We start from the raw sequence: 25445 nt of genomic DNA on the forward strand, positions 1-25445 counted from the left end.
GCGCCGACGGGGAACCGCGAGACCAGGACGCCATGCAGCCGGAGCCCTCGAACGTACCGCACCGCTGCCTCGACGGCGGCTACGGCTCGCAGCCTCCAGACCGCGGGGGTGGGCACGGGCGCACCAGGGAACGCGGCGGCGCCGCACCGCCCCCTGGGGGCCGGAGGACGCAGCCACCGCCCACCGCGCCGGGCCCGACGGCAGCCGCCCGAGCCCCAGCCGGCCGCACAGCGCCGAGACGCAGGCTCTCGCAGCGCCCCCTGCCGAGCCGCCCCCTCGTTCCCCGCGGGCCGGGACGGCTCGGCTTCACCGCCGGGGCTTCCAGCTGACTTTGACTTGGCTTCTCAGCCCGTCGGTAGGGGCAACGACCAGCGGCCTTCCCACGGCGCCAGAAGCGCTCTCCCGCTGGGAAGGCGGCGTAGGTGCGCGAGGGGGAGTGAGCCAGGGGTCCCCCTGGGGGTGAGGGAGGGGGCTGGCGGAGTGAGGCGGGGAGGCTTCTGCTCTTGAATGCACGCGGGATGAGGGGAGTACAGCCCCAGCCTCCCTGGGTAAAACAAGGAGCGCTTCTGTCAGCCTGGAGACCCCTAGGAAGAGACTCTGGAAGCCCAGACTTGCTACTTGGTGCTGCTGGCAGCCAGTAGGGGTATCTTCATGGAGGGAGGGGCCCTTCCGTTGCAGCCCCTATCTGCCTTTCCAGTCATCGGGCCCAGGCACCGAGAGACAGCTTGTATGATCCCATGATGGGACGTGGGGGCTGCTGTCTGGGCTAGAGGGAAGGAGGGAGCTCTGTAGTGGGTGCTGACCCAGATTCGCCAGAATCCACTAGGCCCGGACTCTCCACTCCCTTGCATTCTTGGCACTTCTGTCATATACACCCTCTCCCCAGCTCCACACCCCCTGACACAAAGTCCAGCCAAAGAGGCTGGGACTGAGGACAGAATTCTGGAAGCACAGGGCCAGGTGTGCCCTTCCACTTACCTGCTGGGTGAGCTCCTGCAACTCAGTGCCCCTTGAGCCTCATCTTACTCACCTGTAAAAGAAAGAAGGAAAGTCATTTCTTTCTCCTGGGATTCCCTCCTGAGAACTAGGCAAGACCTGTATGTCAGAGGTCCACTTGCTGCCAGCTCTTAGGCTGTGTTGGAGCCCTGCCCTTCATTTCATGCTCGGTCAGAGGATCCTAAACTGGTGAAAGTCACTTGGACAGCTGACCTATGAGATCTCGCTCAGCTCTGAGATGTGAAGTCCCTTTGGGGACATGTGGGTCTGGCCTGACACTCCCCCAAACTTGTGGGAAGATTATAAGAAGGTAGGCTATGTGGCCAGAAGAAGACACTGTTCCCCATAACCTTGTTCAGGCCCTGGGTTCCTTGTAGAGAGAAGGCAGTGGGTACAGCGGCTTCCCTGGCTCGAGGTAGTCACCTCCTTCAAGAAGCTGCCAGAGGAGGAAATCAGGGCATCAGGAGGAGCACCAGCAATCCTCCCCTCCCCACTGTTCCAGCTGCCACATCAGCACCAAGCCAGCCTCCCAGGAGCCTCCTTCTTCAGGGGATGTGGCTGCGAGTGAGGAGGCTTGGGGTTGCCCTGCTCCGTCCCCAACCCCCCGCAGGCCCTCTCATCCCACCCTCCTCTAGCTTCAGCAAGCATCAGGACCAGCCTTGGCTCCCTCCCCAGCTGTTTTAGAGCCACCCCACTGAGTCACTGCCTCCAGCTCCCTCCCTCCCCTCTGCTGCCCACTGTCTGCCCACCCCCACCCACCAGCCAGGCCCCCTGTGAGCCCTAAGAGCTGGTTAGACCTGCTCTCCGGCATATGTCCCTCCAGAGCCAAAAACAAGAGGCCTCAAGCCACAGGCCATAGCTGACCCCAGCACCCCTGGGCACAGGCGGATAGATTCAGGGGCAGGGCCAGGCCTTGGTTTAGTCACTCTGCACAGAATGTGCGTTGTGAGCCTTGTGAAGAGAGAGACCATCTATTGCCCACTTCTATGTTTCTTGTGTCTAGCACAGGGCCTGGAACAAATATTGAGGGGTGCCTGAGACTGGTCACACCAGCCCTGCCCTCCTGAGGCTCTCCATTTACGAGCCAGATGTAAACCAGAGTCACAAATGGAAGCAGATTTAGAGGCTCAGTCGGAAAGGGCCACAGAAGAGGCAGAGAGTGACAAGATGCACAGCCCCAGGATGGCAGAGAGACAGATAGAAATGGGGACAAACTGGGCCTAGTGGGGAACACTGGGGGCCGGGCCTGGAGCCAACCTGAGCCGCTGACCACAGCAGGCTCTGTGGGCTGAGCTTGCAGGACTGAGCAGTGACTCATGGGGCCCAGCTCTGTGGCTCTCCTGGCAGCAGAATGTCCTCACAGCAGCCTTTTCCACTGAGATCATGAAATGGGGATGGGCCTCCCTCCCCTGCCCCTTCACCAGCCAGCATCACATTTCTTACCAACACGAGCCAATCAAAAATGGAGTGGGAGCTCTGTGCTTCTGTGGGCCTAGTGATAAGAGAACCACAGTCATTGCCCTCATTCCACGCCAAGCCTTCCCCTCTTCAGTACTGCCCTAGACAGCCAGGGTGACAAATACCCTACACCTTCCAGACCTATCTCACCTCTAGCCTAAATAAACTCTGAACTCAGTGTGGCATTCAAAGCCATCCAGAGGCATAATCACAGCCTTCCTGTCCAGCTCTTCTATAGGCCTGGAAAACTCACCTGATCACAAGTCTTATCGCAATATGTCTCCCTGTTCCTGGAATGCCCAGGTGGCGCAGTGGTAAAGGATCTGCCTGTCATGCAGGAGACACAGGAGACGTGGGTTCTATCCCTGGGTTGGGAAGATCCCCTGGAGGAGGAAATGGCAACCCACTCCAGTATTCTTGCCTGGGAAATCCTATGGACAGAGGAGCTTGGCGGGCTACAGTCCATAGGGTCACAAAGAGTCAGACACGACTGAGTGACTGAATATACACACATACACACACCTGGAATGCTCTTGTTCATCCCTCCAGGTCAAAATCCTTCCTTCTTCAAGGCACTGGAGGTCATTTCCACCATCCCGCCTGGTCAGATGGTGACTTGTTTGTTCTTCTGCATCCCAGATGCCTGCCTCCCCTGGCTTTCTTACCCCCAGTCTGCTCATCTCTGACCAACCGTTTTCTTGGAAGTCCCCCCATTGTTAGTTACCCAGCTGTAGGCCCAGGAGCCCCTCTGCACCCCTTTCCTACACCATCAGTTGTGGATTTCATTTCTGAACCTTCCTAATCTAGTAATTTTTGAAGGATGTGGTCTCTGGGCCATCTCCTTCTGGAGAGCCGGTTCAGATTACAGATTTCTGGGCTCCCGTCGACCTGCTGAGTCAGAACCTTGGGGTAGGCCCAGGAATCTGTGTTTGACAAGATCCCAGTGGTTCTGACACCAGGGTCTGAGAATGGCTGCTGGCCGTCTCCAACACAAACACCTTCACATCCCTGGGCCTCCCAGCAGGTCTTCCATCTCTAACCTTTCCTCCTACCAAGCCTTCTTCCACGTTGGCTTTCACCCATCCTCCCCCCAGCACCAGCTACATTCATGCTCCCTAGTGCACATCACTGCGGAGAAGGCAATGGCAAGCCACTCCAGTACTGTTGCCTAGAAAATCCCGTGGATGGAGGAGCCTGGTAGGCTGCAGTCCGTGGGGTCGCTAAGGGTCGGACACGACTGAGCGACTTCACTTTCACACATTGGAGAAGGAAATGGCAACCCACTCCAGTGTTCTTGCCTGGAGAATCCCAGGGACAGGGGAGCCTGGTGGGCTTCCGTCTATGGGGTCACACAGAGTCGGACACGACTGAAGTGACTTAGCAGCAGCAGCAGTGCACATCACTGCCCACACTCCCTAGGTCACAATACTCCCAGGCCGCCACCTCTGAAACTCGACAGGGTCACCCCACCCAAACCTCTGTGTCCTTGGCTGGCCTCTCCCTAGCAAGTCACGCACTGCCCCTTGCTTCTCACTGTGTGTGCTTCAGATGTCTTTTATTCACGCTGCCCTTCCCACCTGGAATGCACCCACATAGCTTCACCCGTGCTGAACCCCAGTACACACACACTCATACCCCTCTCAAAGCTACCTCCCCCCAGATCTCCTCGGGCCTCCCAGCACTTTCTATGCTCTTGGGCTTGTAAGGTAACACCAGCAATGACTAACATTTATAACCCTTTACCACGGGCCAGGCTGTGTACTAGATTCTTCTCATTTCATCATCTAATCCAGACAGCAGCAGTATGAAATAAGCACCCCATTTTAGAAATGAAGACACTGGAACTCGGAGACAGCATGTGACATATCTAAGGTGATATACCCAGCAAGGGAGGGCTGGGGCCAACTGCTCGGCTTTATCACAGCCGACTGTAAGCCGTGTGAGGACAAAGCCTGAAAGTCACTCTTCCTTCTCCTCACACATTCCCCAGGCATAAGTCAGAAAAAAAGGTTGACTAAATGTGTAAGCTTTGCAGTGTGTTCAGGGTTTCAGATCTGTAAAGACGAACGACAGATCAGTGATTACCTAGGGCTCAGCAGAGGGTGAGACCCCTCCCTCCAGGCATTTGAGTAACGTTTATCTGGTGCCAGTGTGTGTTGGCTGCATCTTTGGGCACCTTGGCACCCGACCTCTGGGTCTCTCTTCCTGCAAGTCATTCCCATTTTGTGGACTCCCAGTTCTGTGACCCCATACCCAGACAACAATCCCCTGGACTTTCTGCAGGCTTCCTGTGAGGTGACATAGTGGGAAAGAATGGGAGCAGAGGGAGGGAGGGACATAGGGCCTAACAGTCCTTCCCAGGACCGCCTCCCCACCACCACCACCCATAACTGGGAAGCCCTGGGGCACGGAGTAGAAAGTTTCCATCTCCCTCACCACTTGCCCCCTTCTCACACCTCAAAACCCCCAGACACATGGGCGCAGGACACACATCCATCTGAGAGATGTTTAATGTATCTTAGGTTCAAGATACAAAATTCAGGGCAGGTGCTAACCCCAGGAAAGTCACCTGCCACCCAGTCAGCCCCCTTTCCATTGTAGTGAGGCCTCTCAGCCCCAGAGCAGTGGAGCAGTGATCCTGGGATACCCAGCTCCTTTCCTGTTCAGGAAATAACGAGGAGACAGTGCGGGAGGCCAGAGGCTATCATCTTCCCTCCTCACAAATCTCAGCCCCAAGGATCTGAAAGGCCCAAACCCGGACGCAGAGCAGCAGATCCCCAGAGTGACGCCGGCTGGGAAGCAGCCGTGACCCAAAGCCTGGCCCAACCCTGTGGCCTCAGTCCTGGAAATGGAGGAACTAATGCCCCAGAGACTGGCAGCAAAGGGAGGAAGATAAAGCAAGGATTGGAGACAGAGTCCCACTGCCCCAAACCAACTGGCTGTGGGTAGCTGAGCCAACAGGGCAGCAAAGCCTGCTGCACCTCCGAGCGCAGTCCCTATGAGGACCAGCCCCTTGTGGAGCCTCACTGCCAGGATACAGTCCTTGAGCTGACGCTGGGGCAGGGTGGAGTGCAGGACAGCCCAGTGTCAGCTGAGGAGAGATGCCCTTGCTTGGGGGACAGAAACTGCTCCCCAGGAGGACCCGCTGGGGAAGGGGCATCAGCTCCCCTTGTCTCTGGGCCTTGCCTCTAAAACGTCTGGGCTGGGTCTTGAACCAGAGTTCGGGCCTTATTGAAAGGGAAGGTGGCAGGAGTTTAGGAACAAGGAGGGTGGTGAAAAGGGTTCCTGTGAGGACCAGCCCAGGAGACCCTTCTGACCTGCCCCAAGGGAGCCCAGCTGCTATTTAAGTTCAGGCCTCTCTGACCCCAAGTCCGGTTGAGTGGGCTTCTCCATCCACTGTGCAGGGAAGACTTCCAGGGGGGCTCCGGCCCCCTGCTCCTCCCCGAGCCTCTGGGCTACAGCCGGCCGCCTTTGCTGAAGTGGATGCACCAGTGGGAGTTGGCGGTGCCCGGGCTGAGATGGGTCTGGTCCTCGTGTCCCATGAGGGGCTGCAGCTCCTGCTGCCGGGGGATGTCAGCGCTGCTCTCACTGCGAGAACGGCCTGCCTTGGCCAGGCTCGGGGGAAAGGCAAAGCAAGAGCGAGGATCAGAGGAGAGGGGCAGCTTGAGAGGGGCCGGGGGCTCTTCTGGGGCCCGTGGGCGGGGAGGCAGGCGGGTCATCGTTGGGGCCTGAGTACACGGCGGGGATGCCAAGCTCTCCAGGGACGAGATGCTCTGGTTCCAGCCTGTCTGCATGTCCACGGGCACAATCTTGGTGGTTTCTGAGGACACGTAGACGGCCAGCTCCCCCTGCCCACTCTTCCAGGGAAGCTCCTTCTCCGCACAGGTTGGGGATGGGGGGATGATGCGTGGGCTGGGGCACACCTCAAGGTTCCCTGGGGACAGAGCACACACGCACTCATTGCCAATCCAGTGGACACTTTCTTAAGTATAAGCACAGAAGTTCATTCTGCAGTTGCCACGCAGCATCCATTTGTGCAGTTACTGGATGCATGCCTGGCCAAGGGGAAGCTCCGCAGCTGGGTTTGCTCCCCACTGTATCCCCAGCACCTAGCACAGGACTGAGCATGTAGCAGTTGCTCAACAAATACCTGTTGAACAAACGAAAACAACTAGAACAAGACAAAGCGAGAGCGAGGCAGGAAGAAACCCATCTATGATCAGCCCTCAGCCAACTTGCAGTGCCAGCCTTAAACCACATCCTGCGAGGCCCCCGGTCCAGGGTGAGGAAGACCTCGAGGCCTGGCCACTGTGCTCCTTGCCTGAGTTCCCACCACAGCCCTTTGATGGGACAGAGTCCAGGAGTCTGAGCTCACAAGAAACTAAAACAGGCTAAAGCTGAGCCGCAAAGGGGATGCCAGAGCACAGGGGATGTGAGCCGAGAATCCCAGAAGTGCTGGCAGCCATAACGGAAGGCTCAGCCACGGCATTACAGAAAGGCTGAGGCTCTGAAAGAGGAAAGCAGGGAAGGAGCAGCCCTCTGGCTGTCTACCACCCCTCATTCTCCAAAGTCGGGCTCAGTGCCTTGCATATAATAGGTGCTCAGTATGTGTCTGCTCACTGATAAAGTCCTGAGCAGTCCTGTGAACTTAACTTCAAATGCTCCATGTTATGAAATGTATTGATGGTGTTCCTGAGAGTGAAACTACCTCCCTGGAATGCTGTATTAAATTTTAACAACAAAAAGACTTCAGTGTTCACCTTTAGAGGATGCTAGGTAACTATTGGTCTGAAAACCGATACGTGAAAGGAAAAATTCAAGCATTTATCCATTCTTCCCTATATGAACTGTACCTCAGACTGACTAAGTAATTGATGAGGGAAGGCTTTTTTTAAATACAAGAATTCCTGCTAATCAATGCAAACAAAAAATAGACATAGAATATCAGCATTGTGCAACCCGGAATGAACTGTTGGATGTGGCAGTGATCACCAGTGACTGCAAGACCACCTGATGAGAAACTGACAGGGAGTTTGATAATGGGTGGGTCAGGCTAACAACTGAAGCCAATAGTCAACCTACAAAAAGAGAGACAGCCAGATGGCATATGCTCCCTGGTGAGACGCAGGGGGAGGTATGACATCACCACCTATGGAGTGTGCTTATCAAGTCTGATCTAGATTTAATTACTGATTTGAAGGATATATAAAGGTCAGTGAAACAGACACATTAAATGATGCTTAGGGGATGCAATCACCAAAATCCAGACTGGGGGACAAATAACCAAGTTATTTCAATAAATACAGTGCAAGGAAAGAAAGTATGGTGGGGGGACCTATAAATCAGGGTTTTCAAACTTGACACTGTCACAGGTAGGAGCAGAGACTTCGCTGTAGGGAACTGTCCCGTGCGTTGTAGGGTGTTTAACAGCATCCCGGCTTCTACCCACACATCACAGAGGTACCCCTCTCGCTGTGACAACACAACGTGTCTCCAGACAGCACCCTAGGCCAGGGGTCCCCAACCTCCAAGCTGTGGACTGCCACCTCCTGTCAGATCAGCAGCGGCACTAGATCAGAAACAAAGTGCCTAATAAATGTAATACGCTTGAATCATCCCCACCCATCCCCAGTCCGTGGACAGAATCTCTTCCACAAAATCAGTCCCTGGTGCCAAAAAGGTTGGGGACCGCTGCTCCTGGGGACAAAATCACTACTACTACCTCTTTAAGAATCAGCGTTATAGGTTAAAAGAGACTTATCCACCAAAGTTCACGTGTGGGCCTCTTGTCTGGATTTTTATTTGAACAACCTACTGTAAAAATAAATGAAGACAATCAGGGAAATTTGAACACGGACTGGATATCTGATAACAATGATTTTGGATATGATAATGGTATTGTGGTTATATTTTTAAGAAGGATCCTTATCTTTTAGAGATACTTGCTGAAGTATTTAGCAATAAAGTGGTATGATATTTGCGATTTGCTTCAAAAGAATCCAGTGAAGAGAGGGGCATAGTGAAGGTGTAAGTGAAATAAGATCAGTTAGGAGTAGGTGATTATTGAAGATGGGTGGTAGATGGGAGTTTATTCTACTATTCTGTCTACGGTATATTTTGAAATTTGCTATAGTAGGATGTTTTTTAAAAGACACCTGAGAATTCTTGAGCCACCTGGCAGTGGTAATTAGCGTTCTGAGTTCATTAGGTCTCCACATATGGAAGCACATATATGTTGGTTTTTATCTACAGTCATGCCATTTTGATGAATGCAGGCTCCTCTCTCAGGTCTGGCTGTCACCCTTACTGGGGGCTGTACCTGAGGGCTGGTGTGCTGAGCACGGGTCACAGCAGAACCTGGTGTTAGGTTTGCTTGTTACCTTGTGTTTCTTGCCAGCGTGTAAAGGGAGGCAAGTGAAATGGCTGTGAGCTTTGGAATCAGATGGGTCAGGTTCAAATTCTGGTTCTGCTGATTTCTAGACAAGTCCCAAGTTCCTTTGAGCTCAGTTTTGCCATCTTGATTGTTGTGAGGATTGAATCAGATCATAGATGTCAGATGTCTGACATAAAAGAAATGCTGAATAAATGCTAATTGATGAGTGAATGAGCAGATAGGCAGAGGGACTGTCTGGAGTAAAGGCCATCAGCAAAGGGCTGGAGGAAGCCAACTGCGTAGCTCCAGCTTGCTCCAGAGGGAGGCAGGCAGGAGGAAGCCATTACCTGAGACCTTGCCCTCTTGGAGAACCTCACTGGTGGCCCGAGCCACAAAGACGATCCCCTCGTCATCCTCCTTCTCTGTCTCCGAGCTGTCGCTGTCCTCCTCCTCCTCAGACTCCACGGTTAAGATCACAGCAGCTGGACAGGGACAAGAGCTAAGTGGGATTGGCCAGCCCAGCGGCTGCCTCTTGGTACCGCACCACCCAGAGCCCAACCCCTTGTCCATCTAGGCAGAGCCCACAGTCGGTAGAGACACCTGCTTTGCCCTGTGGCTGTTACAGCACTGGCCTAGATGGGTGGGGGAGCTTGAGAGGAAGGGGCATGGGGCTCCAGAGCCCCAGGAGGCCACAGGAAAGACCGATCCTCAGAGGAAGCCATCAGGGAAGCACACGTCCCAGCACCTTCATCTTCTCTCAACCCCAGACACATCGTCAACTGGAAGCATAAACATCTGGAAGGCCCATCAGTTTGCAGCTCTTCTAGGCCCCTGGTTTTACTGCAGGGACACTGGACCCCAAGGCCCACCTTCAAGGCCCAGACCAGACTCCATTTATGACACGTTCTCCAGGTCCTCAGGGTCTGTAGCCTGTAGTTATCTCTCAGGTGTTACTGCTGAGACCTGTCCATCTAGTTCTAAGGGGAAGAGCCCCAGCTCATGGCATTGAGTGCCGTGCAGAGGAGGTCCTTCAGGCTTCCAGTCGATGGGCCCCTGCCCTTCCCCTCCCCATCCCATCCTCAATACCATCCCACTCCCTGCTTGCCTGTGTCATGGAAGCCCAGGTCTCGAGGAAGTTTCCCGTTTGTAGCCTCAGGGTTAGCCAGGCCATCCTTCTAAGGACACAAAAAAAAAAGGTCCTAAGCCTCTTGCCCTGACTCCAAACCCCAATCCTGTCATCTGGTGGGGTCAACAAGAAGACAGGTCTTCCTAACGCCACACAGACGGGAATCTGCGTCAATTACAGTGGTTCTACCATCCCTTGACCCCCCCAGCCCCAGCAAGTGCTGTAGAGTCTGATGGCCCCAGCAAAGATGCTCAGTACATCAGCCTGGGCTGACTAAGAAATTCATGGAGTCCCCACACCCCTTCCCCAACAAGGAATCTGCCTCTTTCCTGCTCACCCCACCTCTGGTAGGTGGTCCTGCTGCCTTGGGCAGGTGACCACAAGAGGCTGCTCTCCCTCTGAAGCCTTCACCTTCCCCTCTGGGGCTCCAGGAAGATGCAAAAGGGAACCCAAGCTGCTGCAGCCCCCAGGTCCCCGAGGCTGGATTCCAAAACTTCAGAGCTCAAAACTGCATGCCATCAGCCTGCAGCTGCAAACAGGAGTCCTAGAGAAAGCACATGCCTTCTTGCGGCCGGCCTTGCGGGGTCGTGGCTTGCTCTTGGTGAAGCAGATGCTATGCTTGGTGGACTTGAAGGACTCCAGCCGCCGCTTCATGTTCTGCTGGAAGACTTCCTTGTCCTGGCGCTCCTGCGCATCCTCAGAGATGAAGTGGCGGCTGCAGCTAGCTTTGTACTGGCAATGACAGCCCCACCCTGCCATGAGGCTGGGTGTCCTGCCTCCCACAGGAACCCCACGCCACAGCCCCAAGTTCATCATAGCTCCTACCAGCCCGCTGTTTCCAGAAATAGCCATGGAGTGGGAAAAAAAAAAATACAATAGAGACCCAGCCAGACTCTATATTCTCAGTTCTTTATCTCAGAACCTACTCCCTCAAATTTGGCTTTCCTTATCCCTCCTTGCCCTCTCCCAGTTTTCTCAGATGTGAAGTGACAAGACACAGGGGATCCTGTGTCCTGTCCTCAGGGCTACCATGAAACCAAGGCAGGCATTTCCTTCTTTGCACCTTCATTTATCTGAGCCTAGTCCACATGCCTGGTCCATTTGCCTTCTTGTGACTACACAGGACTCTGTCCAGCTGGCCCTCCCCACTTAGCCCTTTGTGCAGCCACCACCATGACTCCTCAGGCTGCAGGAACTTCCATGACTATCTCTTGCCACCTTGGATCCTCTTGGTCCAACCATACCTCTGCTCAATTCAGTACCACTCCCATCATCTGCTCTTTCCAGTTCTTCCTCATAAAGCCCAAGCCCACTACACCCTCACCTAACCTGTCTCCACCTCTGGCCGTGACTGCTTCGCAGCCTTTTCATTACCTCCTGGTAATTTCCCAAAGTACCACCCGCATGTTCCCAATCATTCTTGTCCTGCCGCACACACCCAGGCTGGGCTCTTTCCTTTACCCTTCATATTTTCTGCTCCCCTGAGCCGGATCTAAGAATCCCCTTTAGATCTGCACACTCATGCAGAGGTGCCCCTGTCTCCCTAGGGTGGGGGTGGGTGGGTGCAGAAGCCCAGCTCCTTCACAGGGCTCCTCACTCCCCACTCCCCGCCTCCATCAGTTCCCTTCTCTCCATCAGTTCCTCCCTCCCAGTCCTCCACTCTCCTGCATCTTCAATCCTTCCCTGGCCACCGGCCCCCTGCCTCTGCTTTTAGACCTGTTCCTGCCCTTACCTCCTTGAAAAACGCCTTTCCATTGACACCATTGCCTTGCTTTTGCTGCTAAATCTTTACACTTACATGCTGACACTTCCCCTGAAGTGAAGTGAAGTGAAGTGAAGTCGCTCAGTCGTGTCCGACTCTTTGCGACCCCATGGATTGCAGCCTAAGAGGCTCCTCTGTCCATGGTATTTTCCGGGCAAGAATACTGGAGTGGGTTGCCATTTCCCTCTCCAGGAGATCTTCCTGAGCCGGGGATCAAACCCGGGTCCCCCACATTGCAGACAGACGCTTTACCATCTGATCCACCAGGGAAGTCACTTCCCCTAGTACCCATTAATTCCTTGAATGTCAGAAATATAGCTGGGGTGGGAGCAAGGGGGGTTGCCTGACTGCAGCACCACTGTGCAGCTTTCTGCCGGGTCATCAGTACCTTGGCCTCTGGTTAGGCAACATCTGTGCAAAGTCCAGCCCTCCTCTTGCCCCAGGCCTCCGAGACAGCTCTGAGGGGCATCAGCTACGGCCCCTCCAAGGGCTCCTTCTCTCTCCTCCTCTGCTGGCTCCCCTTCCTTTTCTTCCATGTGCATTCCCCAGCATTCTCCTTGGCCCCCTCTCCCATCTCAATGCCCTCCCCAGTGAAAGTATCGACTCTCTCAGCGCTAGCCAGCCCAGTGATAAATCTGTGCTTCCCAGACACCAGCCATCAGACCAGCTGCATTTCAACCCCCTCAAGGGGCTTATTAAGAGAAGATTCCTCATCCCATTCCACTTGACAGAATCAGACTCTGCAGGAGGTGAAGCCAGGAATATGTATTCTAGTAAGCTCCCCAGGAGATTCTGATGTAGCCAGGCCAGGAAACCTCTGCTGTAGATTGCTTCCAAATATTTTTCTCTCCAGCCTCTCTCTCTCGCTCTCTTTTAAACTATAATCATGTTTCTAACTGTATACTAGACACTTCTGTCTCTAATGATATTTCTGTGAAGAACATGAGGAATTATGGATTGTGTGCTGGCATAACTAAGTGGGTTTAGAACTGGTTGAGTAACCATACCCCCAAAATTCTTGATCCAGGTCAGTCTGGAGGAAAGTCTTTAGTAGCAGACCACAGGGCTCTGTCCTCAGCTCTGTCCTGTTCATTTTTATGTTGATTTTGATGAATACAGAGTTAACAGGCTTAACAGAATTTTATGTGATGTGAATCTGAGGAGACTTTTGGTGACCGACATGGGATCCAAACGATGGAATGATGGGCTAAATCAAATAAGATGACATTTAACAAGGATAAGCACAATCATAATTCAGGTTTGTTTTTTTTTTTAGTTGGCTACACAAGAACTGGTTGGACCAAACCCATTGACCAATCTTACATACACACACACACATCAACAGCCAGCCAGTCATTATGTATCGATACTTCCTAATGTAATACAATAAGAAATACCTATCACAGCTATCGAATGTTCCTGAATACAGCCAGGCCTCTAGATTGAACTACCAAGAAATACAGGGTACCAAGGATAACATGTCAGATACCACCTCTGGAATACAATCAGCAAAATCTGTAAAATGGAGAATTTTCTAAGATGATCTGTCCAGTTTCTTCAGTAAATAAATGGAGGGAAAAAAGGAAGAAGAAACTACTACAAATTTTTTTAAAAAATAAAAAGACATACTTAATAAAAATGCAAAGTGTGGACTTTATTTGGATCCTGACTTGAACAAACCAGATGGAAAAAGATATGTATTGAACTCTGGCTGGATATTTGAGGTGAGGTAGAAGGAATCACTGTTCCTTGTATGTGGTAATGGTACTATGACTTTTTTGAAAAAAAGAATTCTTGCCACCTGGAGATACATATGGAAATATTTAGAGATGATATGATGTCTGGAGTTTGCTTTAAGATAATAAAGTGTAGATAGGGTGTAAGGGGGAAATTATTGGAGCTGAGTGATGGTTAAATGAGTTTCTTTATTCTCTCCAGTTTTGTGAATGACTGAAATTTTCTATAAGAAAAAGTAAACAAAACCAAAAAACAAACAAAAACTCCACAAGTTGGATGAGACAGGGTTTCACAGTCATTAACTGAGGAAGACATGGGGGGTGGGTTGCCTGATTGTACGAACAGTGTGAGGTCTCAGGGTGATGAGTCAAAGCTGGAGGGATCCTGGGCTGCGAGAAGAGAAAGGCAAGTTCCATAACTAGAAAGGTTAAAGGTCCCCTGTGCCTGGCCCTGGCCAACCACAACTAGCACAGCACCTTCCATCTGGGGCCTCTTTGGCCACGGCAGTGAAAGCCTGGAATCCTAACCACTAGTCCACCATAGAATTCCTAGGGGCCTCATTTCTAACAGCTGAAGAAGACACACCAGGGACAGAAGCTGCTGGCCCGAAGGCAAGAAGGCCTCTGTGTGGAAGGAAGCTGTTTTGACATCTTTGCAGGCTTTTGCTCTGCAGAGGTGCAGAGTCAAATCAGGCCCAGAGGGAGCAAATTAAAGGGAAAGAATTCCTGTCTCTGTAGAAACGGCCTTGACTGTTAACGCTGCCAGGAATGGTCACAGCTGGCTTCTCATTTCAGAAAGGTTCAAGGTAATGGCTTGCTGCCCCCTTGCGGGGTTGCAGCAGATTCCTGCCTGGATGGGTTGGGCCTTTCCAACCCCGAGGCTTCACAACCTGCATGGGGCTCACTTATGTTACCTAAACTGGATGTCTGCCTCCCCCAGGTTAAGCTGCACCCACAGGCCTCCTTGGCACTCCTGCTTCTGTCTGTGACCCCCACCAAGCCCTCTGTACCTCCTCTCCCCTTCCTGGCAGATTTCACATCCTTTGTACCCCTCTTCCTTCCAGCCACCAGCTCTAATCTGCAGTATTTCACTCCAGCTTCCCAACTGGCTCTCCCGGCCTCTGAACTCACCCCGTCCAATTAGATCTGCTCTCTGCTACCAGAAAAGACATCCTTAAACCATCCTTGTAACAGGCCAACCTTTCTCAAAACAACAACAACAAAAAAACAAAACTAAAGGTTATAACCAACAAGATGAAGCCCACGCTCTTCAACTGGGCATCTACAGCTCTCCACAAGCTGGTGCCATTGCCTCTTGAGCCTTGGATCACGGCCTCCCCAGACCTCGCGCCCCTTCAGGACTCAGAGGCCCTGCCTGCTCTCACCCTGCGGCGCGGCTTGTAGAGGCCTCCGCAGAGCAGATGGTGCATCACTGCGTCCTCCCGGTCCCGGCCGCTACGCACCGTGTCAATCACCTGCAGATCCAGACACGCTCCACTGCCACTCTCCCTCCTGCGGGCGGCGGGAACACGTGTGCTGGGGAGGGGCCGGGAGGCGTGGACCAGGGGAAGGGCAGAAGCAGAGGTGCTCACAGATCTTCCCCAGAAGGGATTCAGAGAGGGCCCAGTAGGAAGGAGCGAGGGGAAGCAGGAGGGGGCTCCAGGACTTACAGCAGGTTGGTGACGGAGGTCTCTGCCACAGAATTGCGGCTGGGCATGGAGGGCAGAGTGAGCCCAGTGGAGGACAAGACGTGGCCTCCCTGCAGGGGCCATGTCAGAGGTCAGATGGCCGTCAGATGAAGGTGGCACAGACGGGAACAAAAGGAATAACACTGGTTAACACACTTTGCTCTCTTGATGTTCCAGGGACTGCGCCAGGTGCTTTTTTATCCTGCACCTACAAAACTCTGTGACAGAGGCACTCTCACTGTCACTGTCTTACAGTTGAGGTCACCGAGGCTCAGAGAGGATAAATGACTCACCCAAGGTCACAAGCCTGAGATGATAAGAATCTGAACCACATCTGCTGACGCCAGAGTGCAGCTGTCTCCCACCTTTCTGCACTGCCCACTAGACTCTATAAACGTCAGCATCAGTCCGGGCTTGTTCCTGTAGCTGCCACTTCACAAGTCCATGGAGTCTACTGGGAATTCCCAACTCCCTGCTCAGGGCCTGCCTGCCTGCTTGTCACCGCTTCCTGCCTTGCCCTGCTGGCCACCCGCCCGTTCTCCATTGTCTGCTGGCCCACCTGATCCACGAAGCTGATGGCGTCCCGGATGTTGAGTCTGTAATACACATCCCAGATCTGGTCCCGGATGCGGTAGGCTGAGCGCCGCATCAACAGCTGACTCAGGTACTTCTTATCAAACTGCTCCCACCTACAGAGGATGCCAGGCCCGGTCCTGAGTGCTGGCCCTTCCTCAGACAGGGCCGGGACACTGCCAGCGCGGGGCCCACATCTCTTGGTGTGGGCATCGGTCAGGGAGAATCTGGAAGCTAGTCCCTGCCCTTACGGAACTGACAGCGCCTGACATTGACGAAGTTATGACATGTAACTATAAAATTGCAACCATGACAGGAACTACAAAGGATAATTATAGAGTATGATGGGAATTTGTCCTAGCCAGGGAAGCCTCCCTAAGGACATGATGCCTGCGGTAATATCTGAAGGATGAACAGAGAGGTTAAGGAGGCGAGATGGAGGGGAGGGAATGTTCTAGTAGAAAGAACAACATGTGCAAAGGTCCCGGTGGCCAGGGCAGGGGGAGCATGGTGGGTCCTGAGTTTCTAAAACAGGGTTCACTTCATTGGCAGGCCAAGAGTCAAACTCACAGCAGAGCACAAGGCGGCTGGAGTCTGGAGGTGCCAGACCACTCAGGGCAGGGCAGGGCCAGGCCGGGCAGGCCTCGCTGGGAAACCTTATCTTATCCTGAGAGTTCGGGGACACCAGCACTGCCTGAGGAACTTCAGGGACAGGTCACCCAGCCTGCGCCTGGCTGCGTCCCTTCTCAGAAGTGTGGCCTGGCCCCATGCCGCCCTGGCGGCTGCTGCTGAAGGAGCCTGGGGGCAGCTCCCTCACCTGTCCCTCCAGTAGTGATAGCCATGGTGCCCCACAACGTCCTCCACTGCAGCCAGAATGTGGTCAAAAGTCTAGAAGGGGGTGGGTAGGGGACTGGATCAGGACTCTGCTCAGAATAGAAGGCAGAGAGGGACGGGGGAGGGGTGCATGGGGTTCTGGTACCCACGTGCTCATGCAGCTCCTGGTTCAGGGTGGGTTTGTGATGCTCACTCCTCTTCACTTTCAGCCATTTGACCAGTGGCTTGATGGTCAGGCCCTATGGACAGGCAGCCAGTGAGCCCTGCCTTGGCCAGTTCTCTGCCGCCTTTCTCTCCCCATGGTTAGGCTTCAGCTTCCGTATCTCCACCTCACTGCTCTCAAAGTCTGGGAAGTCAAGCCCTGCAGCCCCCAACAGGAAAAGGAGCCCCTCTCCCATAGGCTCCAGGCCTCCCCAGGGCCTGCCAGACCCTCTCCCCATCCGGCCTCCTGGGTGCTCCCACCTGCACGATGACTGTGAAGAAGACCACCACGATCGTGGTGGCTACAAAGTAGTCCTTGGCAGGGACCTTGGTCCTGTCCAGGAGGATGACGAGAGCGAAGGCCACAGCCCCCCGCAGGCCCCCATAGGACATCACCACCTGGTCAATCTTGTCCAGAGGGACCAGCCGGAACTGATTCAGCACCCACGTCTGCAGGACTACGCCTACAGCAGGAGGGAGGCCAGTGGGAGCAGGGTGTTGGGAGTGGAGGGCACTGGGTGCAGCTGGCACCCAGTATCAGGGCTCAGGTCTGAAGGGCTGGGAGGGCTGAGCAACACAGGGAGGACAAGGATGTGGACTCAGAGTGCGAGATGAGCTGGGGTGGGGGACAGGGGCAGGGAGGGTGGGAAAGCAGAGGGCGCCGGCTATACCGAGGGCTCGGAAGAACAGGATGAAGAAGAGGGTGCCCAGCACCAGCCCAGAGTCCCAGGCCCACTTGGAAGAGTCCACAGCCGAGATGCCGAGCAGCATGAAGATGACGGTCTCCGCGCAGCTGGCTAGAGTCTTCATGGTGTACTTGACAGCTGTGCGGGACTTATGGGAGATGTTGGCCTCCACATACTTCTTACAGCCCAGGCCACACATAGTCACCCTGCGAGAGGAATAGAGAGTCAGGGCGATGAGGAGGGGCCGCAGGAGGCACAGCCTCTGGGGTCTGAGCATGCACAGGAGAGGGTGTTGCCCATCACAGGATGTCAGACTCAGAGCCAAAGCGCAGGGAGGCATGGAGCCCATCCAGGGACAGGTAGTGGTAGTCCTGGGATAAAAGGGTCGGAATTGCCAGGCTTCCCACTCAGTGCCTTCTGGAGGGGAAAGTGGGGAAAACATGATCTGACTAGCACAGACTGCCTGAAGCACCTTTTGGAGTTCTGTGGCCACCAGAGCCATGGCACTAGGCCTCAAAGCCCACTTTTGGCTCAGCCCACACCCCAGAGAACATTTTAGGCACAGGAAAATTGGGTTCTGGGGGCCCAGGACAGTTCTAGAAGCGGGTCCTGTAGTGTTCCCTGAGGTTTAGGGTCTCCCCTTGGAAATTTGAAGCTCCCACTCAGGGAAACCTATGGACTCCTCAAGGTCCTGCTTCTGTCTGTGTGAAGGGCAACCATCTCCAGCGCCCCCTCCCAGCTGCCTGCGTGCTCGGCGCCCCTAGGACTCACGCAAGAATGGCAGAGAGCGAGGCCATTTCAGCGGTAAGGTAGGCTGCGTAGGCGAGGAGGAAGACCAGCAGCGGCTCGATGATGCGGACCCGCTTGGTGAAGCGTGTGGTCAGGGCCAGGAGGAAGGCAAAGACTAAGCCCACGGCTGCCCCGCCCAGACTGACCACAAACAAGGAGGCTGGGGGAGGAGTGGGTTGTCAGCACGACCCCTGGCCGGGACCCCCTCCCGGGCCGACAAGACTGCTGCCTGGCGGGGAGTGGAGGAGGATGCCCACCATGCTCCCCAGGGGTCAGGATTGCAGGAAAGCCCCTCCTTCTCGGGTTCTCAGGGCCCTGTTTCTCCGTGGAGGAGGGAAGAGAGGAATGAGGCACCCCAGCAGCATCCTCTGTCCAGACGCAGTGGGGGAGGGGCTCAGCAACCCGAGGGAGGCAGCCTCCAGCGCCCGCCGAGAGGGGGGAGATACTGACCGACTCCCTTCAGGTAGTCAGTGGCCCGCACGTTGGCAGAGCCCATCTCCACAAAAGAGTTGCAGACCTTGTACAGCACCTGAGTGAGAAGCGGCGCATCAGGAGTGATGACGGGCGAGGGTGGAGACCGGGTTTCTTCCCCAGGGGATCTGGGGAAGGGTCTGAGCCTGGTCAAAAGCATGGCCGCGTGGGGTCAAGGAACGGCAGCCCACTGCGCACTCTCACCACGGTGACTGCATCGTTGAGCAGGGACTCGCCAAAGACGATGATAAAGAGGGTCTCGTTGACGTGCACCTCCTCAAAGACAGCCAGCACGGCCACGGGATCCACTGCTGAGATGAGGCTCCCAAACAGCAGGAAGTCCAGCAAGCCAGCCTGCACTCTAGGGGCTTTCGAGGGACAGCAGACGGTGAGGTACTGAATTGCCTACAGCAGCCCCAGCAACAGGCCCAGACTGTTGAAACAAGGATGCCCTGAGAGGACTGGGGACGGTGAAGAGCGCGTCAGCCTGCAGGTCAGGAGACCTTAGGTGTTGAGCCTAAGGGCTGTCTTTGCCACTTACCCACTCTATGACATTGGCACTGTCACTGCCACCTAACTTCTCATAAGCTATACCTCCTCATATGCCTGCCTGACAAGACTGCTGCAGAAATCAACCAGGGAAATGGCTACAAAAGCTCTGTGTAACCTGGAGAGCTAAGATGGCACTGACAAGAAAAAACTTAGCAACAGCAATAATTACCACCATCAAGTGGAAATAGGCTGCTGACTGGCTTTATCAGGAGAACAAAAGAGTGCCTTCTCCCACATCGAAGTTCTCAGCCTGAGGAAGGCAACATGCACAATCCTCAGCAGGAGGGGGAGGGGTTATCCATCCACGAGGGCTGAAAACAGTATGAAAAGCACCCACCACTGGTGGGACTCGAACATCCCATGCAATCTCTGTGAACCTCAGTTTCCACTTCTACATACTGAGAATAATAATCGTGTCTACCTCAGAAAGTGCCTTATTTAACCAGTGCCTAATACATAGTAAGCACTCAGTAGTTATTACCTATTACTAGGATTACTATGATTATGGTCTGATGTCCTCCCCTTCCTTCTTGCCCTCAAAGAGTTCACTGACCCCATAGGAAAACCAGGTTGGAGACCTGAGTGGAAATTGCAAACCTCCCCTTGCTCCTGGGAAGAAGTCTGAATTATCAACTTTCAGGGTTGAATGGGTTTGGGGCTCAGAAAATGAGAAAGAAGGGAGCAGAACAGGGCAGCCTGAAGGCAAAGAGCTCAGTAAAATGACCCTTTCCTGCTAACCTTGGAACTGATATCAAATGAGTTTAAGGGCCTCTATTTCCTTGTCCATTAAATGGGACAAATGATACCCCCAGCAAGGTTGATTTGAAGAGCCAGTGGGGTGAGCAAAGAGAGAACACCCAGTGCAGTGTCTTGCATTCTGCAGACATATGATATGTATTTATTAAAATAATAAAAACAGAAAACCACCCTGATGTGACCTGGGCAGAGCCCTCAAAGGGATGTTGAGCTGTGTCTCAGGGGAGCCAGGCTGGCAAGTGGCTGTGGTAACAGAGGGCAGGAGGAGGGAGGGTGGTAATGCAGGCTTCCCAGCAGCCCACGCACAGCTGGGACCCAGGCCCCTACTCAGCTGTCATCTGCAGAAACCTAGACTCATCTGGCAAGGACCTAAATGAAGGCTGCAGGCCCATCTGGAGCACTGCCCAGTTGGGAAGGACCTAGGATGGAGGTCTCAGGGCATGGCTCTCGTCAACACAGGATCTTCAGAGCTGGAGGAGAAGGGAGCTGAGCGAGGAGTCTAGCAAAGCCCCCCACAGCTGGTCCACATCTTAGAGTCACTCACCCACAAGTCCAGCCTGCTGCAGGCCCCAGAGGGCAGCACCTGTTGTAAAGGCATTCCAGAGTGTGCCCACCACGGCATAGGTGAGGATGGCGCCCAAATTGTCAAAGAACAGCCTGCTGGGCATGAAATAGCCCGAGTCCAGCACAATAGGAGGCAACAAGAAGAGGAAAAAGGTGCCTGGCTCCAGCTGGTACTCCGCTTTCTTGGCCACAGCCAAGACAATGCCCCCCAGTGCCAGTCCCAGTAAAATCAGCAGACAGCTCTCGGGGACCAGAGATGTCACCTTCCGAGACAAGTGAAACACTACAACACAAGAATAGGGTAGGAGGTATCATCAATTTATGAAGTACGCATGCACACACGCACACACACACGCACGCACACACACATGTGCGCGCACACACACACACACGCACGCACTGGCCTATAGCCTTCCAGTCTTAGATATTTATTCAAGGTCAGGACCCCCAATCCTGGGACCAAGGAAGAAGAAATTCAGGACTGCTAGAATCTCCAGCATCCAGAGCTTCAAACTCCACTGCAGCCACAGTTGTTTGTTTCTTAGTGCTCGGGTCATGGTAACCTAGGTCTCTGCTTACTTTTTCCACTTCTGAAAATACCCCATCCTCTCTACTGTCATCCTCAAAGGACCTCACCTTTTTCTGCTCTCCCTTATCCATTGCCGTTATTTGAACCTCAGCAAATATTAGGTACATTTTTATGCATAACATAGTTGTAAAAATCAGGGCCTGTGGAGTCAGTCTCCCTGGGTTCAAAGCCTAGCTCTTTCATTTACCAGTTCTGTGACTTTGAAGCAAATATCTTCACTTTTTTTTTTCTAATTATTGGGCAGGGTGTTAGTTGCAATATGCAAAATCTCTAGTTGCAGCATGAGGGGATCTGGTTTCCTGACCAGGGATGGAACCCAGGCCCCTGACACAGGGAGCTGGGAGTCTTAACACTGGACAGCCAGGGAAATTCCAGTCCCTTTTTGACTTGCAGTTTTTTCATCAGTAAAGTGAGAATAAAGACAGTACTGATCTCATAGGATTGTTGCAAGGTTTAAGTAAGACGATCTGCCCAAAGGCAGTTAGCCTAGTGCTTTGTAGTAAGTGCTTTATAAATGTTACCTTTTATTCTATTAATGTGTCGTGCCCTAGACCATAATGCATATTATACCTCCTAGGAGTACAGCAGATCTCCTAGCCCCGTGTGCTTTTTCATTATGTAGACTCACTAAGGGCTCAGTAGTTTTAAAAGCAATAGACTTAGGAGTTAGACCTCCAGTTCTTGTGGCTCCATCCTATCCTAATTGTGTGATCTCAGGCAAATTATTTAAATTCCTGAACTTCAATTTCTTCTCCTGTATTATGGGGAAAAATAACCTTCACAGGGTGAGGATAAAAATGATATAGTGTGAATGTGCCTAGCAGAATGTCAGACACATAATGGGATCTCAACAAAGGTTAATTCAATATGATTCTGGGGGAAAGTAATAACATATCTGACCCTTGGAAAGAAGAGGAAGTATGGAATGATTTTCTAGCACTATTGCCACTCCTACCTTTGCCTCATCATATACTCTTTGGGCTTTCTATTGGGCCCTGGGCCAGGTGAGCTCCTTTCCCCAGACAATCCTTGGAGTGGTGGGTAGTGAGGGACACCTTGGTGTTAGGCTTTGGAAGCCTAACAGTGCCCTTTGGAAGCTGTACCCAGAGAGTCTAGGATAATGCCTGGCCTGTGGTGAAATCTACTTAAATATTTGGTGAATAAAAGGGAAAAAAAAAATCCTAGCAACGAAGCTGGGGGAAGGTGTTTCTGAACATTCTACCTATCTCTCCCCACTCCTAATCCCAAGGATTTTTTTTTTTTTTTTGGTTGATGAGAAAAAGGGTCTCTTCAACCTCTTCAACCTCCACAGGAGATGTCATCCAAGCTAGAAAAAGAACTATATGATTTATGGGGAAAACTACAGCCATTGCTGCAAACCCTAAATAAGACAGGAACTCTCCACCTGGCAGACTTCTCAGCAGACCCAATTTTGGTTCCCAGATCTGAGGCTCCTCCCACTTGGCTCTCAATGCTGCTAGGCCTTAAGGTGAGCTCAGCCACAGCTCTTCCCACACTCAGCCCTACCTTTGGTCCCCCTTTCCTCTCCTTCAGGGACCTTATTCCATCCTTATCTCCAGAGCATGCATTAATCCCAGCACTGCAATCCAAACCCTTCACAGGAGCCTGTTCTCTGACAGAACTAGGCTCCTTGAAGGCATTTCAAGCCCCATTTTCCATTATTAATGGGCTGCCACAACAAAGTGGAGAGCTCGTCTGTTCCTGCCCAGCCCCCAGTCCCAACTGCATCCCTGGGGGACGAAGGGGGCACACTCTAGACGGTGCGATTCCCATGTGAAGACTGTACTGGTGAGACTGGGAGTACAGGCTGTGCCAGCTTAGATGGGGAGTGAGTAGCAACGGCTCAGCTATAATTAGTCACCCCCACAGCGCAGTCTGCACAACAGGGAGAGGGAGGAGGGTCTCTGGTGGGAGGAGGGACGACTGGCTGCTCAGAAGTGGGGAGGAAGGGGCAGAGGCAAGGAAAAGCAGCTCCATTCAAGGAAAGGAGTCTGAAGCACAGCCCTCAGTACTGTGCAGACCGAAGGAATTTGGATGTGTGAAAGCCTCTCGGGCAGGCAGCACATAGTAAGGCCCAATAAATGGAAGTTTCCCATACCCTGACGTGGGAAGAGGTAACTTGAATTGGAAGCGGGGGAGACACAGCTGGGCACAAGAAGGGGACGTCTTTAGGGGATAGAAGGGGATAGAGGAAAAGTGGCATTTTAGCATCCCAAGAGAATGGACACTTGGGGGTGGCCTCCAGGGAAGGCTGCTTCCTCAGGACCAGGATGCTTGGGTTTGCTAGAGAATACCATCCCCTCAATGTCCCACACGCCCTGACTGCTGACAGGGGCTGGGGATTGGTGGAGGGGAGCCCAGACCAAAGAGCTGACTGCAAGGAGAAGAGGGGAAAGAGAGGGCAAAGTAGGCTAGGGACGGGGTTGGAGAGTCCAGGGGCGGCCCTCTGAGAAGGCAAATCCTCAGGACTCCCACACGAGAAGGGGAGGAGGGGGATCCACAAGAGGAGGCGCAGAAACAAGGTGAGAGCCCGGATTTGCGGAATCGGAACCTAAAGTCGGGGCACTCTGAAAAAATCCAGCCCGGATCTGGGGACTAGGGGTTGGGGGCGGGTCCGCTGCCCGCCGCCGGCCCTGGCGCACGCACAAACACACTCACCGATTTTAGCCAGGCTGGCCACCAGAATCCAAAGGGCTACCAAGTAGGGCGCCTCCACCTCGTGCCACTGCCAGCGGAAGAGCGCCAAACCTGGGGGAGGCTCACCCGGCGACCCCGGCTCCTGGGTGGGCTCTTTGGTCGCTCTTGCCCCCGCCAGGGGCAGCCCGAGCAGCGGCAGTGCGGCGCGCAGCATCCTGCCGCCTGCCTAGCAGCCCTCCAGGCACCGCACGGCCGCCGGCCCCGTGTCGCCGCCGCCGCCGCCGCCGCCGCCTACCGGCCTCCCCCGCGTCACAGGCACGTGGGGTCCGCTCCCCCCAATCCCGGCTCGGATACCCCCAACCCAGGTCCGGACTCCGAGACCCTGTCCCGGGCGTCCGTAGTCTGGACGCCTGCCCCTCCGCTCTAAACCAGTCTCGACTCTGGAACTCCCCCAGTGCATCCCTCCCCCATAAGCCCTGCAACCTAGTCCTTCAAGCCTGCTCCCTCAAACCCTCCCCAAACCTCCCCCAATCCGTATTCAGAGCTATGAGCAGCCACAGTCCCCAAGGGGCACTGCCGGGTCCCACCCGCCGGAGGCGACAGCAGTCGCGGGAGTGACGGGGGTCTGCCGGGTGGCGGGGTTCAGGCGAGAGGAGGGCGGCCCCGCCACGGAGAGTGCGGTCGGCGACTGGCAGCCGGCCTCCAGTACCGAGGCCGCGGACCCCGACGCTGCCCGGTGCAGACTGCAGGGGGCAGTGCGCCGTCGCCTTCAGCTCAGCCCTTGGGAGCCTAAGACCCCTTCGGGCCCCGCGCTCAGACCAGAGCTGCGCACGCGCACTAGGCCCTTTTAGAAAGCCGTGAGGGACAACTGTCCCCATCGTCCCCAGAAACCCCAAGGCCCAGATTGGGCCGAGTTCATCTCAGGCTGAGGAGGAGTCTCTTCCTCTTCATTCACCAAATCGAGGGGGCAACCAGCCTCCCTTTCCCTTAAACTACAGTGAACTCTTCTCACCCTTTCCATGAGACAATAAAGAGAACGTATCTTCTTCCCTAAACTACGAAAACCCCAGCCTATCGATTCCCTTCAAACTAAAAGGAATTCACTCAATCTTTTTCCCAAACCTGAAGGGGCATTCGGCTTATCTCGCCCTAAACTGAAAAGGACCGTTTCCCCTTTTCATTGAAGCACAACGCATCCCTGTTCTTCCCACAAACTGAGGGTAACGTGTTCTACCTCGCGGCCAAACTGAGTCATTCTATCCTTTTCCCAGAATTAAGAGTACCCGTCCCTCTTTCTTCTACAACTAAGGGTAAATCATCCCACCTCCTCCTTTGAATTGAGTGTAATCTATTTTCACTTCTTGCTCCAAACTGAAAGGGACACATCTCCCTGCTTCCTCGAAATGAAGAACGCCTATCCACTTCAAACCTCAGCTGAAAGTAATCAGGACCTTCTGGTCCCTAAACCTAGGCAGACCTAGCGGGCCACCATCTGAAGAAACTTCCACCCCCATCTTGCCCTAGCAGTCTCTCAAGAGAGCACAGCCTCACCGCCCCCAAGCCCAAAGAAAGCCTCTCGGCGCTCTGCGCGCTCTCGCAGTGGGTGGGGGGACGCGCGAGCTCGGGTTTTCCC

The 25445-nt window shown here is 53.9% G+C and overlaps 1 protein-coding gene across 3 annotated transcripts; it reads right to left on the reverse strand.

Moving 5' to 3' along the window:
* Positions 1-4966: 4966 nt before the first annotated feature.
* SLC9A5 (solute carrier family 9 member A5) lies at positions 4967-24275 on the reverse strand. Of its 3 annotated transcripts, XM_055412559.2 has the most exons (16): positions 23834-24275; positions 20546-20848; positions 18898-19061; positions 18673-18751; positions 18205-18382; positions 17419-17639; positions 17009-17211; positions 16696-16785; positions 16530-16600; positions 15699-15828; positions 15122-15210; positions 14837-14963; positions 10515-10685; positions 9933-10002; positions 9175-9309; positions 4967-6388 (listed from the first exon to the last, which is right to left on the reverse strand). In XM_055412559.2, exons 1-16 carry the CDS (start codon positions 24024-24026, stop codon positions 5910-5912), a joined length of 2703 nt encoding a protein of 900 aa, XP_055268534.1. In that variant the 5' UTR covers positions 24027-24275; the 3' UTR covers positions 4967-5909. The 3 variants fall into 3 exon arrangements, with proteins under 3 accessions (XP_055268534.1, XP_055268535.1, XP_088686180.1); XM_055412560.2 differs by lacking the exon at positions 20546-20848; XM_088830054.1 differs by lacking the exons at positions 18898-19061; positions 20546-20848; positions 23834-24275 and having other exon boundaries at positions 4968-6388; positions 18205-18296; positions 18673-18737.
* Positions 24276-25445: the final 1170 nt, after the last annotated feature.

The sequence above is a fragment of the Moschus berezovskii genome, chromosome 22, assembly GCF_049115385.1.
Source record: "Moschus berezovskii isolate FMDL1 chromosome 22, NW_MosBer_1.0, whole genome shotgun sequence".
Classification (NCBI taxonomy): domain Eukaryota; kingdom Metazoa; phylum Chordata; class Mammalia; order Artiodactyla; family Moschidae; genus Moschus; species Moschus berezovskii.

What these genes read in the sequence shown, in the direction of transcription:
- SLC9A5 (XM_055412559.2), bottom strand. Translation starts at nt 24,026, where the DNA reads ATGCTGCGCGCCGCACTGCCGCTGCTCGGGCTGCCCCTGGCGGGGGCA. An exon ending in TGACTACCTGAAGGGAGTCG is followed by an intron (nt 18,383 to 18,672) that starts GTCAGTATCTCC and finishes CTCCTCCCCCAG; the next exon opens with CCTCCTTGTTTGTGGTCAGT. An exon ending in TCTTCACAGTCATCGTGCAG is followed by an intron (nt 16,786 to 17,008) that starts GTGGGAGCACCC and finishes GCCTGTCCATAG; the next exon opens with GGCCTGACCATCAAGCCACT.